Raw genomic sequence first — 20,189 nt, 5'->3', positions numbered from 1 at the left:
AGACAGAGTTGTTCCACCAGGCATATGGCTGAGGCTGGGCCTCCGCTGGCCTGAAAAAAGGGGTGTATAAATCTTAACCCTCCCTGTGAAGGCTGTCCACCATCCTGTTTTAAATGTGTTGTTAATGAACATGAATTTTTAATTGTATTTTTAATATGTTGTTATCCGCCCTGAGCCCGCTCGCGGGGAGGGCGGAATACAAATTTGAAATAAATAAATTAATAAAATGTGTTTTCCCCAAAGCATGTGGTATTCCAAGCTGGACTATGATGAGATATGACTGTGCATCATGTCAAAACGATGAAAGGCTATTTCACTGAATCAACATTGTGCAGAAAAGTAAATTATTTATGGCTGGATCCGAGGTATTGTAAGTGGAGGCGAACTTACAGGACTTTTTCCTCTCACATTCAGATTCTGAGGTCAAAGGACTCTTATGAACAGCATTGGGGGATGAAAGGTGGTTAGAATGGTAGGGGGCTCAGCAAAAATCACCCCACTATTTTGCCAACTGAAGTGTCATTCTACCAGCATAATTACTGTTATGCTTTGTTCTTACTGTCCTGCAGGTGTTTTTCTCCTTTTCTTTCCTGACTCAACATCCAACCTTTGCAGGTTGCCAACAAATATGGATTAGCCACTTGTAATGTTGCAATTCTGTAAACCACATTTCAGTTGCAACACACCCTAACCACAGATGGATGGAAAATGTGGTTTCTTCACATGTGCTTTCTTTGCGGTATAAAGACAAGATACAGTCTGGGCACTTTGGTCTGCTTTCTGAGGAACAGGATCCAGCAACACAGCACTCAACATGAGACAACCATTCATTGTGGCTGGTAAGCTTGGTCTCAATGAATAGTATGGGGATGTTTCTGAATTGCTTTGCTGGATTTCATCCTTCTAGATATGCTGCTGTACAATACACGCCATGTCTTGCAGCAGGTGAGAAGACAACCAAATAATGAAAGCCACAATTTTTAAAAGATCAAGTTGCAAATGACAGCTTCCTCTTCACAGATTTGAGGTATTAGGACAGGCTGGGGTGATCATCACATGCAATAGACAACCAGGGAGGGGGGGTGCCAACTCTGGCTTGGGAAATTCCTGGAGATTTGATGCCTATGGAGGACAGAGTTTGGGGAAAAGGAGATCAGCAGGAATGTGATGTCATAGTGTCTGCCCTCCAAAGTTGTCATTGTCTCCAGCATAACTGATCTATTAGGGTTGCCAGCTGCCTGGGAGAAAAAATGCTACTTTAGCAGAGGCTTAATGGGACGTTATTTACCAGGCAATGTTTTTCCCTCCATGCCATGAAAATCTTTTTTTGGACTTTTGGGGGGGGGGGGGTTCCAGGCCTGTTGGCAACCCTAGCCCCTGCAACTCTAATAACTGGGCAGAAGAGGAGATTTCAGCAGGTGCACTTTGCTATGAAAGGATAAAAACAGCTTCTGTTTTCCCTCTCATCCAGTAGGCGATTTACTGGCTGACATGTTCAAAGTAGCCATATCAACCAATATCTTTATCCAAATGTTCTGGAGCACATTCAAGGACATCTTAAATTGTAAAATTCTGGTTAAAAACTAGCAGAATGAAAGCAGGAAGATTCCTCAAACTCTGACAAGAAACAAAAGTTTCTGAGGGGCAAGTTGATAACAAAGCACTGACTGTTTTTTTAAAAAAAAAACAGTTTACAAACTCTCTTCCTGGAACAATTCAAACTATACATTTTAATTTCTACTTATTTGATATTGGCATACTTAATTATTATGTTACTTTGTGTTTATGTTTCATATTATAAACCATTTTGAATTCATGTAAAAACAATAAGATGTTATAATTTTTATTAAATTGTTATAGTAGAATCAGGGTACTGGACATTACAGGACAACTACTCCAGTTAATTTGTTTTCTGTTTTGTTTCATTCTAGGTTTAGCCATCTTGGTGATTCTTCACTGCAGTAAGTAAAGACATTTTAAATTCTACATTTCCCAAATCTGATGTCAAGAGAAAACAAGGCAGACTGAGGATAAAATTGCACCTCCAATGGAAAGCATAAGAAATTTGAAATGTTATTGTAAGCAAGTCTTCCTGCATGGCAGTCAATCCAGTTAGAAATACAACACAAACATATTTAAAACTGCCTTTGTGTTTCACATGGGAGCATAAGAACAGTGGGAGAAGGAATGCAAGGTGCATGAAGTGGCACATCTGAAGTCAGCCCAAGGCTCTGGTGCATTGAGCTCCATTTCTTGGTTTACAGCAATTCATTTAGTGTCCTGGAATCTTAATTTAATAACAGAAAGAGCATAGATATATAGGGAGGTCATCTATTTCAACCTTCTCAGCTCAGGAATATGGCAAGATGACATCTCCAACAGATGGCCAACTTTTGCTTAAAGAGAGTCTACTACTTCCCAAGACAGTTTGCTTCCCCCACTATTATCCCTAATTTACAGAATCACAGATTCACAGAGTTGGAAGGGGCCATAAAGACCTTCTAGTCAAACCCCCTGCCCAATGCAGGATGAGCCTAATGCATCTCTAGCAAATATTCATCCAGCCTCTTCTTGAAAACTGCCAGTGAAGGGGTGCTCACCACCTTCCTAGGCAGCTGATTCCACCTTTGAACTACTCTGACTGTGAAAAGGTTTTTCCTAATATCCAGCCGATACCTTTCTGCATGTAATTTAAGCCCATTGCTTCAGGTCCTATCCTCTGCTGCCAACTGGAACAGCTCCTTGCCCTCCTCCAAATGACAGCCTTTCAAATATTTAAAGAGAGCAATCATGTCCCCCCTCAATCTCCTCTTCTTCAAACTAAAATTCCCAAGGCTCTCAGCTTTTCCTCATAGGGCTCTGTCTCCAGACCCCTGATCATCCTCGTCACTCTCCTCTGCACCCTCTCAATTTCGTCCACATCCTTTTTTAAGTGGGGCCTACAGAACTGCACACCGTACTTCAGGTGCAGCCTGACCAAGGCAGTATAGAGAGGGACTATGACCTGCGATTTCGATGCAATGGCCCTTTTGATACAACCCAAGACTGAGTTTGCCTTTTTTGCCACCACATCACACTGACTGCTCATATTTAGTTTACAGTCCACTCTTACCCCAAGATCTCTTTCGCGTACACTACTACCCAGAAGTGTATCCCCTATTCAGTATTTGTGCTTCACATTTTTGTGGCCCGGATAATACTGTGCACTTATCTATTTTTGTGGCCCAGATAATACTGTGCACTTATCTATGTTGAATTGCATCCTGTTCACAACCGCCCACTTCTCCAGAGTATTCAGGTCTTCTTGAATTTTAACTCTGTCTTCTTGGGTGTTTGCCACTCCTCCCAATTTGGTATCATCAGCAAATTTAATGAGTATCCCATTTACCCATTCATCCAGATCATTGATAAAAATATTGAAAAGTACTGGGCCCAAAATTGAGCCCTGCGGAACCCCACTGGACACCTCCCTCCAATCTGATGAAATGCCATTGACCACCACTCATTGGGTGTGATCCTCTAACCAGTTCCCTATCCACTGAACTGTCCTATAATCCAGTCCACAGTCTTCCAGTTTACCCATTAGAATGTCATGGGGAACCTTATCAAAAGCTTTACTGAAATCCAGGTAAATCACGTCGACAGAGTTCCCACAATCCAGTAAGCTCGTCACTCAATCAAAGAAGGAAATCAGGTTGGTCTGACAAGATCTGTTGGGGACAAAACCATGTTGACTTCCCTGGATCACTAAGCAGTCCTTCAGATGCTTACAGATCGATACCTTTAAAATCTGCTCTATCTTCCCAGCAACAGCAGTCAGACTGACCGGCCTGTAGTTTCCTGAGTCATCCTTCTTCCCTTTCTTAAAGATTGGGATAACATTCATTCTTCTCCAATCTTGCGGCACATCCTCTGTCCTCCAGGAGGCCTTGAAGATGATGAACAGAGGCTCTGCAAGTTCTCTAGAAAGTTCTTTGAGCACTCTTGGGTGCACACCATCTGGCCCAGGAGATTTGTGCCTCTCCACAACCTCTCTGTCAGTGTCAACTAGCCTCCCAGTTGTCCTGTCATGCCTTCTACCATCTCTAGATGAGCTCGAGTTCTTCAGGGAGAAAATAGAGGCAAAAAAATCATTAAGCCTGTCTGCTTTTTCTCTGTCCTCCATCAGAGTTTCTCCTTCCACTCCCAATAGCGGTCCAATTGCCTCTTTTACCTTGCATTTGCTTCTCACATATCTGTAGTTTTTCTTATTGTAGCAAGCCCCCCTGGCCAGACCCAGCTCATACTGAGCTTTGGCTTCTCTGATGTCTGATCTACACTACCTAGTAACCCTCATATATTTCTCTTTAGATGTCTGTCCTTCTCTCCATTTCCTGAACATTTCCTTTTTCTCCCTTAGCTTATTCTGGAGCTCTCTGTTCATCCACATTGGTTTCTTGGAGCCCTTACCATGTTTCCGTCTTGCTGGGATAGTGAGGGCCTGAGCTTGCAAAAGCTCGCGTTTGAGAATGGCCCACCCTTCACTCGCTTCGCTCCTTTCCCTTCCAGCACACTCCCCCACGGAATGACTCTCATCAAGCCTCTGAGTTCATTGAAGTCAGCCCTACGGAAATCTAACCTACAAGTCTGGCTATGAACTTCCTTGGCCCCCCACAGCAACTGGAATTCAAGGAGGACATGGTCTCTTCCCCCTAAAGTCCCCACCACCACCTTCATCCCATCTACCAATTATTCCCTGTTGGTTAATATTAAGTCTAGTATGGCTGAGCCCCATGTAGCTTCCTTCACCATTTGAAAAAGAAAGTTATTGGCCAGGCAGGTCAAGAAGTTGCGTGAGTCTTGTCTCTTTGCTGAGCTTGTCTCCCAGCACACATTGGGGAAATTGAAGTCACCCATAATTATAAGGTTCTGAGGTCTGGATACTCTACCAATCTGTTCAAGGAGGGCAGTATCCATTTCCTCTCCCTGGTCAGGCGGTCTGTAGCAGACTCCAACAACAATACCCATTGTCCTTCCTCCCCTTATTTCCACCCATATACTTTCCACTGGGTTGTCAACCACATTCTCCAGAACTTGTTGACAATCAAGCCCTTTCCTCAATGCCGCTCTGCCTGCTCTTCTACCCTTCTGATTTTTCTTGAACAACTCATACCCATCCACTACCACATTCCAGTCATGGGAATCATCCCACCAAGTCTCAGTCGTTCCTACTATATCATAGCCCTCTCTTTTCAAGAGAAGCTCAAGCTCTTCCTTCTTTTTACCCATACTTTGGGCATTGGTATATAGGCACTTGTCGCCTTGTACCTTTGTTTGATCTGTCCTACCTGGGTAGGCCCCCCACAGTTATCACTTCTTCATTGAAATCCTCATGTTGATCATCCTCTTCCCCTTGCAGCATCAGTTTAAAGCTCTCCGTACGAAGCTCTCCAGGTTCTTTCCAAACATTTTCTTCCCTGACCTTGAGAGCCCATCATGTGCCAGAAGGCCTTCTCTGAGAAAACTTATCCCGTGGTCCCAGAACCCAAAGTGCTCCTGCCAGCACCACCATCTCAGCTACCGATTCACCTCAAGTATGGTCTGCTCCCTCCTCATTCCTCTTCCTTTGACAGGAAGGATAGAAGAGAATACCACTTGTGCCCCCAATGTCTTCAACTGCCTTCCAAGAGCTTCATAGCCCTCTTTAATTCTTGCGATGGTATATGCTGCCATGTCATTCATTTCCACATGAACCAGCACAAACAGGTACTGATCAGTCGGTCTGATCAGTTTTGGTAGTTGGTCTATGATATCCTGAATTCTGGCCCCTGGCAGGCAACACATCTCTTGGAGTAGGGGATCTGGCCTGGACACATGATGTTCCATACCCCTGAGCAGAGAGTTCCCAATGATCACCATTTTCTGTTTTCTTCCACTTCCGTGCGGAGTCAGAGCCAGGGGCTCTGATCCTATGCAAGAAGCTTTGGCGCATGTTCGTCAAGTGTAGGGAGATGCAATGTTAGCCCGGAAGTGTAATTTTAAAAGACAGAACAGGCCGAGATCGCTCCTCAGAGGGTTTGTTAATTTCATCTTTGCCTCACAGAAAGCTCTGTCAATTTCACCCCTCCATTCTAAAACTATGTGGGATAGCACCAGAAGGCAGCAAGGAATGGAAATGGGCTGGAGCTGCCTTGCACCTGGAGAGGTTATAATGGGCTGAACTTTCCCTTCTGGCATTTCACAGCCCCTTCACACAGTTCCAGTGTTTAGCAAAGCCTTTACCCTGCCGCCAGCTCTGTCTTTTTAAAGTACCCTTCCCAGCTAACATGGCATCTCCCAACATGTCTGCTTCACATGTCAGATGTCTCATGTAGAGAGTCAGTCATCAGTTCCAGTCCTACCCTCTGGAGCAAGAGAGGACAATTCTGCTACATCTTTTATGTGACAACTCTGCAGATATTTAAAATAGCAGTCATGTCTCCCTTTAATCTCATCTTTCCTTGGCTAAATATACCCTACTCTTCCAATCTTTGCTCTATGGCTTAGTTTCCAGACCCTTCACCCTCCTCTGGACTAGGGTTGCCAACTTCCTGGAGAAAAAATGTTACATGTCTCCATGCTATGAAAAATTTCAGCTTCCCATTTCCACATATATCATTTTAAAGAGAACATTAACAAAATCTAATGTGTCCAGAGTACAATGTCCTGTCCCTTTAATAGATGCTTTTTAAAAAGGTAAAATGACCCTGTGCAAGCACTGAGTAATTACTGACCCATGGGGGGACATCGCACCACAAAGTTTTCTTGTCAGATTTTTACGGGGTGGTTTGCCATTGCCTTCCCCAGTCATCTACACTTTACCTCCAGGAAACTGGGTACTCATTTTACTGACCTCGGAAGGATGGAAGGCTGAGTCAACCTTGAGCCGGCTACCTGAACCTGGCTTCCACTGGGATTGAACTCAGGTCGTGAGCAGAGCTCAGGCTGCAGTACTGCAGCTTACCACTCTGCGCCACAGAGCTCTTAATAGATGCTTAATGTGCGGAAATGGGCTTCCATGAAGCCTCTATTAAAGGGACAAAAAAAAATTTCCTGGCAATTGGCAACCTTAATCCAGAGTAGAGTGACCAGGATAGTAAGAGGTCTGGAAGCCAAGCCTTGAAAGAGTTGGGCATGTTTAGTCAAACAGCCGGCAACCCTAATTACAGGAACTAGGCTAGAACAAGTCAGCTGGAAACTTCACAGCAGAGCAGCTAAGAGCTAAGCTACAAGTGACGCCTGACACAGGTTGGACATTTGTCAGCTTCCCTCAAGTTTTGATGGGAAATGTAGGCGTCCTGGTCTTGCAGCTGTAATGGAGAGCCAAGCTGTAAAACCAGGACTCCTACATTTCCCATCAAAACTTGAGGGAAGCTGATAAGTGTCCAACCTGTGTCAGGCGTCATTTGTAGCTTGGCTCTAAATGCCCACTGATCAGTACAGATGCTTGTTGTGTTGTAAATTCATCATATGGTTGGCAGTATACTGAGGGTGGAGTCCTTTGCGCCTTCTTCTCCTGTTGGGGATGGCTGCCTGCAGAGAGTCCAAAGATATCCAACGACTGTATTAAGTAATATTCCACAGTCTCAGCAAAGAACAAGTGGGCTACAATGGTCTGCACATGGTGCTCTGGCAGTGTCCTCAGCTCCCTCATCTGGCGTATGGGTTACTGCATGATTGGATGCACTTGTTGGGGGACAACACTTATGCATCCTTCATAGGTTGTTGCATTGGAACTATGTCTGACCCGTCACTGGGAATGTTCCATGGGGCTCTGATCCTAAAAATCAATAGGTATCAGAGATCAGGTATCAGAGATTTGGCCTGCAGTTCCGCAGATTGGAATGTACTTGTACTTCAGCAGAGTAATGAAGTACTAACATATCTGCCAGCCCCGTCCCCTGTCAGCAGTGTAATATTTCCTGCTGACTCTTATGGGAGATAGTGTATTTATTTATTATATTTAATTAAATGTATAGTCCACTCTCCCTGCAAGCAGGCTCAGAGCAGATCACATCAATGTTTGTTTTGTTGATGACAAGGAGAAACGGTTGCTGCAGCACCCAGTATGAGGCAGGGACTTTGTTTGCCTTGCTTACCTGTCTGTGGTCCTTCCACCCCTGCCCCACTGGGCTAGAAGCTCTGTTTCAGCATCTGTGTCTTGAGGTAGACTCCCTGTGAAAGTTCTGAGCAGGACAGCTTTATACAAATCCTATAGCTTTTGTTCTTTTTTTTGGCTGTTTGTACACAGTGCCCCCTCATTGTGCAAAGCACCTTTTCCATAGGGTTCCCATTACAAAAGTCCCTCTGGTAGATGTTGTATGTAATATGAGGCTAGAGAGATACAGGCACATATCATGGGCCCTATCATCTGAGCTATTGCTGTCTGGTCTGGGGTTTATATAGTGCTTGGGAAGACTGTGATTGGCTGTTTTGTAGGGACTGTGACCAACTGGAAGCTTAGTTGATAAACTAAACTGCACGAGTGCTTGGGTTGGATTAAGGGGTAGGGGGCCCTTGAGCACATGAGTCTCTATGGGATGTTTGAGAGATAAACCAGGGCTTAATGTTGCACCAATGTTTGGGAAAGCCAAGTAAGTCCCACTCTGTGCATGTCAGCACTGGAGTTACAATGGCATGGTGCTGGCCACTGGAGCTTGCCACTGATGTATTCATCAGATACACCAGCATATCTTCAAAATATATTTAGTAATCATCACCCTAAACCCTTTGGAAAGGAGGTGGAGGATTGCCCTATAAGTCACTGCAGTTCCAGTTAGAATTTAGCTAATCAGGCACTATTCTTCCAGACTTACTCATGGATACAGAAGGAATTTTAAAAGGATGGAAGGACAGAAAGTCAAAAATGGCAAACGATTAGAAATATTTTCTGCCACTCCATAAACCTCTAAGTGCTAAAGCAAAGTATAGAAGGACAAAAGAAAGAAACATGGTCTCTTTCTCTAACAACAAAAGATGTCTTTCATTATTTCATATCCACAGGCTCAGCTCTCAAACTGGTTTGCTACTTTACCAACTGGGCTCAATACAGGCCAGAAAGAGGACGATTCCTCCCCCAGGACATTGATCCCAACCTGTGCACTCATCTCATTTATGCCTTTGCTGGAATGGATGAGAACAAGATCAAAACAGTGGAATGGAATGATGAGAAACTATACCAGGATTTCAATAAACTCAAAGAGAGGTAAGTAGGGGAATGAGAGGAAAGAGAAATTCCTAGAGCTGGCATATTATAATACCCAAGCACACTCCTTTTTTGATAATAAGTGAATGGATATAATCTTAGATTAATCAGGTTTTAGGGGGAAGGGTTGTCACAGAACTGCTGATATATAGATCAGCATCATTTTCATTACATACTAACAAAGTTAGTTTCAGGCGGGTAGCCATGTTGATCTGCAATAGAAGAGCAAGATTCATATCCAATAGCATCTTAAAGCCCAACTAGATTTCTAGGGTATGAGCTTTTGAGAATCAAAGCTTCATGTTTCCAAGTAGTAAGATTTTTCTTTCCCTAGTAATACTGAAGACATCGTGTAACAGGCATTGTTCATTCAAGAGTTTTCCTGTTGCATGTATTTGTACTGTCTGCAAAGTATGTTCTGCCCAAAATAATTTTTAAGAAAGGGATTCTTCATGGCTGCTGCCCCTCTAGTTTCACATTCCCCTTTCTCTGACATCACCAACCTCCATTTATATAGGACAAGGGTGCCCAGTCTTTTTGAGCCTGTGGGCACCTTTGGAATTCTGATACAGGATGTTAGGCACAACCACAAAATGGCTACCACAGGAGGTGGAGCCTGCTACAAAATGTCAGGGAGGGAGGTAAAGCAAAACTCTAATAGTAATTCTTTAACATGCAGGAAGATACTTTGCTTAGGATACATTTTTAAATGAACATGTTGTTTAAAAATATTTTCTTGCTTACACACAACTTACCTTCAGTCACACAGTGGAGATCTTTATGCTGTGGCTTGCAGCTGCTGTCAAAGCAATGTTTTAAAAAATCTGCACAGCCAGTTAGATCTCCAGTGACCAGTTGGAAGCCCTGCTGAGCAAAAGCCCCACCTAACTCCCATCCACTTACTAAAAACACTTGGCAGATTCTAGGAAAGATGTTGGCGGGTGCCCAGAGGGGCCACTTCAAGGATATGTAATATAGGACATCCCACTGTTAGTCTTTCTCAGTTGGATGAATATACTGCATAGGCTGACTGTGGTTCACAGTTCCATAAAGATATACAATGATCCCAGATCGTCAACAAAAAGGGTACAGCTGAAAAATATCCTAGCTGTTCTTGTTCATGTATGCAAAAGTTGCTATTTCAGGATAATAGCTCTAAGACAATAGTTGATAATGTAATAGATATTTATATGCCCAGGTGCAAAACAGAGCTCTTCTCAGTGATATTTTCCCTCTCCCATCTAGGAATCCAAGACTGAAGACTCTTTTAGCCATTGGTGGATGGAATTTTGGTTCTGCAAAGTAAGATGTAGGGGCAGTTTTCCTCAACAAGGGGATTTCTCACATAGCCTTATCACATACTCAACATTTTTTGCTCCATCAGTAGGTTCCTACGAGAATCCTGAAAAATCCCACTTTCTTTGTTATTTAAAGTTAAATTTCTAATTCTAATGGATGAAGATAGATTTTAAAATGAAAAAAAGGATGTTTAAAGATTGGGAAGAAGGTGGCATATTTTAAAATGCTCATATCTGTTTTAGGATTTTCAGCTCTTATGACTGAATGTTATACAAATAACCACAAAGATTGTTAATTAAATGCAAAAAATATGCAAATTAGCTCAGTTCTTTCACATCCAGATATATTGTCAAAATGGCACTCGCTTATATCAGTCCTTCAGATTCACCTAGCAAATTCATGAAAGCTGGAATGTTAACTCTGGAAAAGACTATCTTTTCAAAGCAATCACACAATGAATTACTGTTATTTATTTATTTCAATGTTTGTAGTCTGTCTTTCCTACTCACCATGGGATCTGAAGGCAGCATACAAAGGCCTGCCTTGCAGCAAACAAAACCATTAAATTAAAAAAATCCAGATTCAATAGACAATATTGTCAGGTAAATAAACCACCTATGCCTTTAGGGCATAGCTCCCTATAATCCTTAGTCACTCTCCAATAGCCTTTCCAGCAATGCAGACTTGCATTGCTTATGGAAGCAGGCTATTGTAAGAGCCCTCCTCAGATCTTCTGGGAAAGCATTCCAAAAGCCTGGGGCCACTGCAGAAAAAGAATGAGAGTCTTTCTACACAAGACATCTTACATGGGGACACGTGACTCAAGTGCCTAACTTTCTGTGTGATCTTGTTTTCAAGTGTACTTTGTCTCCTAGCAGTGCAGGTGTATCCACAATGGGAGAACAAGTGCAAGATCTTTCACTTGAGTGTCCCTGTGTAAGATGTCTTGTGTAGAGTGACTCTGAAACTGGTCAAACAATTTTAAGGAAGGGATGTACTGGGAGGAAAGTCAGAGGCAGGGATCTCATATGGTCCACAAGCTCATAAAGGAAGAGACGGTCCTTCAAATAGGCTGGCGCCAGATTGTGTAGGGCTTTAAAAGTTGAAACTAGCATCTTGAATTACCATATAGATGACCAGTGAAGCTATCTTAGGGTGGGAATGATGTGCTGCCACCAGCAAGCCCTAACCAGTAGGTGAACCATGTTATTCTGTACCCATTACAGTTCTGGATTTTCAAGGTCAACCATATACAGGGCTCATTTTGAGAGGGAACACGCAGGAACACAGTTCTGGCAGTTCTCCAAAGAGGTTACTGGTCAGGTGGCCCTGCCCACCTGACTCTTGGCCATTTTGGGCCCATTTCAGCCTGGATTGGGGCCGAAACAGCCTGGATCGGGCCTCTGACGGGTGGTGAATCAGTCTCCCACTCAGCAGCAGCCTGATCCTGACCATTTTGGGCCCTTTTGGCCATTTTCTGCCCCTTTGGGCCATTTTGGGCCCAATTTTGGCCCCGAATGGCCAGGATTGGTCCAAAACAGCCAGGATAGGTGATGTCAGGGGGTGTATAGCACAGAAGTTACAGAAGAATTTATCATTGTGACTCGATTAGCCAGATCTGCATCAAATACCACCAAAAGAATGCTTTTGCTTGGACTCACTAGAACATTTCTGCAGACAGAAGGATTTCCACCTGCAGAATCCATATTTCTCACCTCCCCCTTCCCACTGCAGCCCTTAATATTTTCAAATTGCTGCTTCTGCATGAGACAGTCACACTCTGTGGGTGGAAATACTTCCGTCCATGAAAATGCTGTGGTAAACCCAAGCCATTCTTTGCAACATCATTATCCTGATCTTCTAATAACAGCACAGAATCTAATAAAGATGCTAAATGCTATACAAAGCTTGTTAGGTTTAGCCACCCACCATCTAGGGTGATAAAATAATCTGTCCCGACCAAGTGAACTCCAGTATTTTGAGTGGTCCAAGGACACAAAACAAAGCAGCCATTATCTTGTTAATATGTTATATCTGATACTAGGTTCTCAGCCATGGTGGCTACTCCTGCCAATCGCCGGACATTTATTCTCTCTGTGGTTTCATTCCTGCGAAAGCATGATTTCAATGGCCTAGACCTAGATTGGGAATACCCTGGACACAGAGGCAGCCCTGCAGAGGATAAAGAACGCTTCACTTCTTTGGTTCAGGTATAGTACAACACAGCACATGAACACAGGAAGCAAGTCATGATCTCAAGTTTATGATGGCTGCAGATATCTATTCCTGCAGTAAATTCTGTGAAAGTGCAAATGAACAGGGATGTCAGAGGACATAAGGTAAGATATGAATGCTGCTATCTCAGTGAAAGCACAAAATCAAGCCAAAAAAAGGAGACCCCTGCCAACTCCGAGTGTGGAGACAAGATAGATTCAGTCACAAGCTAATCAAAGGGCTTTGTATCAAAATCAGGGCTTTAATCCAGACATATGATCAATGAGTAGTAGTGGCTGGAATAACGAAAGCTAAAAACAAAGTAGTTGGGAGCACCGGAGCGGGGACCACTCAAGAGGCAAATTTTCATTCAAAGAGAGAAATTGATAATGTGCTCCCGGGTGTGGAAATGAGACTAAGAATAAGCACCTTCAGCATTGGAGGGGGTGAGGCAGGAAGGACTCTGCCTGCCCTGCAGGGGACTAATGTCCTGGCTGTCACCAGGAGAGAGGAGGAGGAGGATCGGTGACATGTCCCCACCCTCCCTGCCTCCCTGCGGCTTGAGAGAATGCAAGGACGGCAGGTGCTGCCCTGTCGCGTCCCAGTAGGGGGGGGCCACGCCTTGGGCTTCCAAAATCAACTGGCTGGCCCTAAGGACAGTGCAACGTCCTGCAGCGTGTGGCCCTCCCCCCGCCCCAAGTCCAATCCTCTTTACAGTTATACCACTTTCAGCCATAACTACAGTCATACGCAGAACTAGATGCTCATAAGATTTAAAATTTAATGGGTCTACACATTAAACCTTTACACAAGATTAGGCTGGGAAAGGCATAAAAAATTATATCAAAAGAAACTATCCAGTCACAAACCAATTCCTGGATTTGTTTTTGTCTTGGGAATGAGAAGGTTGTTGTGGAACCATTCAAGATGCCAAAATTAGTAGTACAAACAGATCAGCAATTCCAAATTGATGTGGGTTGTGTAAATCACCAGACAAGCAGCATGTTCTAGAGACAACGTGTAAAAAGAAGCTAAAGGAGTGGCATTACTTGTAGATCATGTACCAAGCTAGGAATCTGGACCTGAGCAAATATAACATTATCATTCTTTTAATTGGTCTTTGTCATTGGAAAGAAGGAAGACCTACCATCTTGGATTTTAACTACATTTTTGCATTGCTTTTGCATTGCTTCATTTAGTATCGTGGGTTTTTTTTAACAAGCTGGGCAAAAGCAAAGTTAACGTTGTTTGTTCAACCATTTTACTTAGGAAATGGCTGAAGAATTCCGGGCCGAAACCCAGCGGACGAGAAAGGAAAGGCTGCTGCTGACTGCTGCTGTGGCCGCTGGGAAGACCACCAGCAAGACTGCCTATGACATTGCCAAGATCTCACAGTGAGTGAAGTCAGGCAAATCTAAGCTACAGTGCAGCGGCGGGGGGGAGGCCTGCTCAGTTAAGTCACCAAAAAAAGTTGAGTCAGTTAACTTCAATTTCAGAGACTGACAGATCTTACCTGTAGTCACATAGGGCCAAACTACAAGTGACGCCTGACACTAGTTGGACACTTGCCAGCTTCCCTCAAGTTTTGATGGGAAATGTAGGCAGCTTGGCAGAATGTTGGACAAATAATAGTTGAAAAGTCCATTGGACAGCAGTCAGAGAGCCAAGCTGCGAGACCAGGATGCCTACATTTCCCATCAAAACTTGAGGGAAGCTGACAAGTGTCCAACTAGTGTCAGGCATCACTTGTAGTTTGGCCCATAATTATCCATGATGTACAACCATTGAGTATTCTTATACTGACTGTGGGGGGAAAACACATTTGAGGTTTCTCTCTCTCCCTGTAGGTGTCTGGATTTTATTAACCTCATGACATATGATTTTCATGGATCTTGGGAAATGGTGACAGGCCATGTCAGCCCCCTATACCCTGACACTGTAAGTGATAAACACCTCCTGTACAACTCAGTTAAATTGAGAAAGAGCTCATAGGTTACTTTGCATTTTTAAAAAATCAGCAAATGGCCATGCATAGTTAAAGATAGTGTCAGTTCGCTGTTAAAAGATATTCTTTAGCTGGAAGACATTCTGTGACAGTTAAAGTATTTCTTGATACTGGCTTGTACCCAACCACAAGTCATTCTTCAGAAGACTTAAGGTCACTTTCACCTCTGGAAAAAGGGAGGGCAATTTCTGTTCCCAGTGGCAACTCCCCCACTTTCCTCCCTGTGCTGCTCTGAGGGTCCTCTGATCCTCTGTCTTTTCCCAGCAGGAAGAGTCCTTTTCTTTTGTGACTGTCCAACAGGCTTATATTCTGGACATCTCCAACCCAGATATCAACTATGATTATTTCTGGGATGAGCTCTGCTAGTGTAACATACTAGCAGTATCATGTTGCTGCAACAGCCATAGCGCAACTTGGGATACCAGGTGTCCAGTTTTGAACTAGAGAGTCCAGTATTTTCCCTTTCTTCCAGGAAAAAAGTGAGAAAATACTGGACATGTATCCTATTGGGTTGACTGAACAAAGCTGAAAAGAGAGAGACTTTTATGGCCAGCCAATCAGCTTCCCATAAAGCTGGCTGTGAGGGTAGATTGTGGCAGGATTGACTCTTCTGAAGAAAAGTAAAAAAGAAATCTTGGAGGTCATGGTGGGATAAAAGGCTGCTGTTTAGAGAGCATCCACATGATGCCATCATCTGCTTGTCCTGTATCCAGGTTTCCCCCCACTTTGCTGCAATCTTTCCTGAACCTGGTTTATTTTTATCTTTTTAGAAAGAACTCAGCCAAAAAACCATTGGATGACCTGTGGATGCAAAGATGCACATTTTTACACATTCCACCCTCATCAGTGTCATTTACCTTGCCACAGCCCCTGCAGCTGCCATTTTCCCAAATTACCAGTGGTCTATTTTCAGATTTTTTAAGTTGACAGGCTGCACATTTTCTTTATAAATTCACAATGAAAAGGGCTAGAAATATACTTTTTTAAAAAAAATGAAAGCTAGGAACGAAGAGATTGTGGCAATAGATCATTATAGTGTTATTGTGCTATAGTGATCTGTCAATGATTAATTTGAAAAACAGCTTTCTGGCAGCTCAGGGGAAATGGTGGTTTTGGGGGGCTAAGGCAAAGAAAGCGCAGGAGAAAATACTGTGTAGGTACTCCATTGCCAATGCAAATGCCTCCACAGTCCCAGCATCAATGACAGCAGCAGAGAGAATTTCCCCAGTATGGAAACCTCTCAAGATTCAATGCAGTGAGAAGGGCTGCAAATGGAAATGAAAACTGCTAACCCCTCTCCAGTGGGATGCAAGTGCTTTCCATTTGCAATTTAGGCTCTTCAGATTCCATCTTCTGATAAAAGCTACTGGAAAACTGTGGGTCTGTGGTTTGGAGCAACAAAAAAAGAATGCTCTGCATGTCTGAAATGTGTAATGCACACTGAAACCATGCTTACTATATCTTATGTTCTTCTTGAAGGATGCTGCTGTACAATATTGGAGAAGCCAGGGTGCACCCCCTGAAAAGATGATCATGGGAATACCAGCGTATGCAAGAACCTTCACCCTTTCTTCTTCCTCACAGACTGGACCTAATGCACCAGCCTCAGGGCCTGGAACACCTGGTACTTTCACAAGAGAGGCTGGATTCTTGGCTTATTATGAGGTAGCCAGGGGGTTTCTTTGTATTTTAATCAGCTCAAGCTAAATGTTCTTATTTCTTTTGGTTCACATTCTTTTACCCTTCCCTGTCACAGGATTTCTCAGGCAACCTTTTTAGAAAAGGTTATTTTCTACTCTCAAAGGGTACCCAATTCTGTTTTCTTTCTACTTCTAACCTTGTCAGCTATTGCAACAGTCTCTGATCCCGACACCTCCACAATGAAGAAAAATTATTCAGACCCGACCCGTCCCCAGCTCAAACATTAATCCAACTGTAATTTACTTTGTTACAGGTCTGTATTTTTAAACAAGGTGCCACCACAAAACTGATTTCAGAGCAGAAGGTTTCATATTCTTTCAAGGGAAACCAGTGGGCAGGGTATGATGATGTGGACAGTATAAAAAATAAGGTAAGCATATGAACTAAGTACATGTTCCTTTGGTGTTAAGAAAGTTCTAATGGCGCTCAACAAACACTATACTCAGATGTTCCAAAATGGCTGGCATCAGCCATTTTGCCAGTTTGGTGTAGTGGTTAAGAGCGCGGGACTCTAATCTTGAGAACTGGGTTTGATTCCTCACTCCTCCACTTGAAGCCAGCTTGGTGACCTTGGGCTGGTCACGGCTCTCTGGAGCTCTCTCAGCCCCACCCACCTCACAGGGTGATTATTGTTGTGGGGATAATAATGACATACTTTGTAAACTGCTCTGAGTGGACATTAAGTTGTCCTGAAGGGCGGTATATAAATCGAATGTAACTGTTATCATCATCATCATCATCATCATCATCATCATCATCATCATCACAATAGCTGCTGTTTAAGAGCTTCTTTTTATGTTGTGAATTCTGAAACAGAAGACACCTCCATATAGGTATTAATGCAATGTATGATCATTTTAAACATGGGATTTTCCACTAGAGCAGTGTCAAATGTTCAGACCATTTTAAACATGAAAGGGAGCTTTCCAACAAGACTCACAATGTCTGTAGGCCCTATACTAAATGCCTGCCTCTTTTATATGCATTTGCCAATGTTCACAGCTTTAATCAGCTGCTCCCCTGATGCCATTTTCTTTTTGAAAATCCTCCTTTTGTCGCTACACAGTAGGCCCTTTCAAAAGGAGAAAAATACTTCTTCTGAAAAGTGATACAATCATATACCCAATGAGTTCTGTCTCTTTTTCACATAGTCACTTATTAGTGATCTTCTAACATGGCTCCTATCGTTATGATTACTCCCATAAACATTTGCATTCATGGTTTCTTTTACACTCAGGTCAACTATTTGAAGCAGAATAACCTGGGAGGTGGCATGGTTTGGGCCATGGATCTGGATGACTTCAGCAACGCTTTCTGCAACCAAGGAGCGTACCCACTTCTGCAGACTCTGAAGAGAGAGCTGGGTTTCAAAGGTTAATCTTATGTTGTTATACTGGTTTTCTTTAATATCATCACTGGGTCACAGGGGCTGTGGTAGATCAAATATTTACCCAACACTCTGAACTCCTTAGTATTTCTCCTTTTATGTCAAGACCAGTAATTGCATCAAGAATGTAGGGGAAACAAGAAACAAGGAAGCTGTGATGGGGAAGTGGCACCTTTAAAGGGATCTTCATTTCTGCATTTGAATTCTTGGGTTTGCTCATTGGTTTGGCTCATTAGAGAGGGGCTGTGGCTAAGTGGTAGAGAGCATCTGCTTGGCATGCAAAAAGGTTCCAGGTTCAATCCCAGCAACTCCAATTAAGAGGATCAGGTAGTTGGTGACAGGAAAAACTTCTGCCTTAGAGTCTCTCTACTCCCTGGCATCTCCTCTTCCAAAGCCTTTGCCCTGCCAAGGCTCAGTTAATTCAAAATTTAAGCAGCAAGGGCTGCAGGGTAAAATCTCTGGAAGAGGAGACTGTCTGGCACACCAGAGGCGGCTGAAGGCTGTGAGAGAATCTGTCCCCTCTGAAACAATTTCCACCAGCTCTTTCATTTAAAACTATGCTTCCCGGCTAACATTGTGTCTCCCGGCACCTGATGAACACGTGTTCAGGTGCCTCGTGTAGAGAGACTCTAAGACTCTTGAGAGCTGCTGCCAGTCAGAATAAACAATACTGATAGACCAATGATTTGATTCAGTATAAAGGAGCTTCTCATGTTCATGTGTGTTTGCTCTCTCTAAAGCAGTACACAGCTGTTTCAAGGCAGGATTCTGTTCTGGAAACATTTTGTTGCTGTCAGTTTTTTTTTAATTCCATCAGTCCTAAAAATGTTTACTGGAAGTCAGATTCACTGAGTTTAGTGGGACGGGACTTAACTGCCACCAATAGTTTTTTTCAAGTAGCCAAGCCATACTTTGAAATGTACACATATTGAGCCAGATTGGTGCATGATGAATATGAGCCACAATGCAGGTATCCAGCCAGACTCCTCTATACTGTTCACTTCTCTCCTAGCCCAAGTATCATTGTTTTAGTAGCAAGTATGGTTTTTAGTGCAGAAACCTCCTGAGTTTTGAAACAAGAGAAATATTTTGTGCTTGATGCCATACACAGATATCAACCTCCTGCCCCCAGCAGGCCCTTCCTTCAGTTGCTCAGCAACAAAAGAAAATGGGGGGGGGGGCGTGCCAGTAACCTGACATGCTGACATTACTTCTGGAGTGGCCAGAAGTGACATCAGAATGTCACCAGCAACATGATTTCACCAGCAAGGGCCCACCTAGCTTTGCCAAGATTACAGCCCAATCCTCAGCAGTTACATCCTTCTAAACCCTTTGACTTCAACTATTTTAGAGGAGAGTAACTACACTTAGGGCTCTGACCTGGATAGCCCAAGTGAGCTGATCCTGTCAGATCTCAGAAGCTAAGCAGGGTTGACCTTGGTTAGTACTTGGATGGGAGACCTCCAACGAAGACTAAGGTTGCAGAGGCAGGCAATGGCAAACCACCTCTGTTAGTCTCTTGCCATTAAAATCTCACCAGTGGTTGCCATAAGTCAGCTATGATTTGAGGGCACTCTCCACCACCACCAACTATGCCTAGGATAGCACTGTACGTTGACTATTTTGTATCATTATGTGGCATGGGGATCTCTTTGGCTCCCCTGGGTCTCTTTGGTTCTCCTTTCCAAGTTGCCTAGCCCTCAACCCTCTTTAGACTATCATTTCTTCTAGTTTTGTATTGCTGTCAGTTCCCCTTTCTGCACAGTAAACATCCTGATTGTCAAAATATTGTTCCCAGCAGTTAGGATGTATGAAAGTTTTCATGGCCTCACATAAATGCTCATTACAGTTACTGGAGTAGTAAATAAGAGAGTTTTGTTGGTAACAAGCACTCGTTTCTTAGTTTGTATTATGCTTCAAAGATTCGGGAGAATAGTTTGGGTTTGAAGGACCCTGCTTCATTGCAGGGGGATCAGCCTGGGCAACCATCAGGTTATGGTCTCTTCAAAAGGAGATAAATATATTTCCTAAAATAACTTTAATTGTGCAAATAATTATTTTTTGTCAAAGCCCTTCTCTGCCATTTCCCTTGTCTATTAATGCTTCAGTGCCACTTTTCCCTGAGAAAAAACTCTCTTCCTAGAGTAATTCAAATCATTCAGAGATCACACAATGAATGTGATGATGACATCCCATCAGTAAAATTCAGAACTAAAAATCAGTGATCATTCAGAGCTGAATTTGAACCAGCGACAAAAGGCTTGGACTGCGAATCTGTTTTCAGTTGTAAAACTAGGCTGCAACACAAAAGGGAGCTATTTTAACTATATCCAAAATGTTCTTTCCTTTATTTTTTTGTG

At 43.2% G+C, this 20,189-nt stretch overlaps 1 protein-coding gene across 1 annotated transcript in view; it reads left to right on the top strand.

Annotated features, from left to right (window-relative positions):
• The first annotated feature begins 864 nt into the window (after window positions 1-864).
• Window positions 865-20,189, top strand: part of LOC129330393 (chitotriosidase-1-like) — a 59,859-nt gene continuing 40,534 nt past the window's right edge. The window contains exons 1-10 of the mRNA XM_054980422.1: window positions 865-945; window positions 1,932-1,961; window positions 9,022-9,223; window positions 10,469-10,525; window positions 12,567-12,732; window positions 14,006-14,130; window positions 14,584-14,674; window positions 16,221-16,406; window positions 16,696-16,812; window positions 17,680-17,815. Coding sequence (XP_054836397.1) covers window positions 870-945; window positions 1,932-1,961; window positions 9,022-9,223; window positions 10,469-10,525; window positions 12,567-12,732; window positions 14,006-14,130; window positions 14,584-14,674; window positions 16,221-16,406; window positions 16,696-16,812; window positions 17,680-17,815 — 1,186 coding nt within the window. The 5' untranslated portion in view covers window positions 865-869. The remainder of the gene's footprint in view (window positions 946-1,931; window positions 1,962-9,021; window positions 9,224-10,468; window positions 10,526-12,566; window positions 12,733-14,005; window positions 14,131-14,583; window positions 14,675-16,220; window positions 16,407-16,695; window positions 16,813-17,679; window positions 17,816-20,189) is intronic.

This window comes from Eublepharis macularius, chromosome 5, assembly GCF_028583425.1.
Source record: "Eublepharis macularius isolate TG4126 chromosome 5, MPM_Emac_v1.0, whole genome shotgun sequence".
Lineage (NCBI taxonomy): Eukaryota > Metazoa > Chordata > Lepidosauria > Squamata > Eublepharidae > Eublepharis > Eublepharis macularius.
This window is presented reverse-complemented; position numbering and strand designations above follow the sequence as displayed.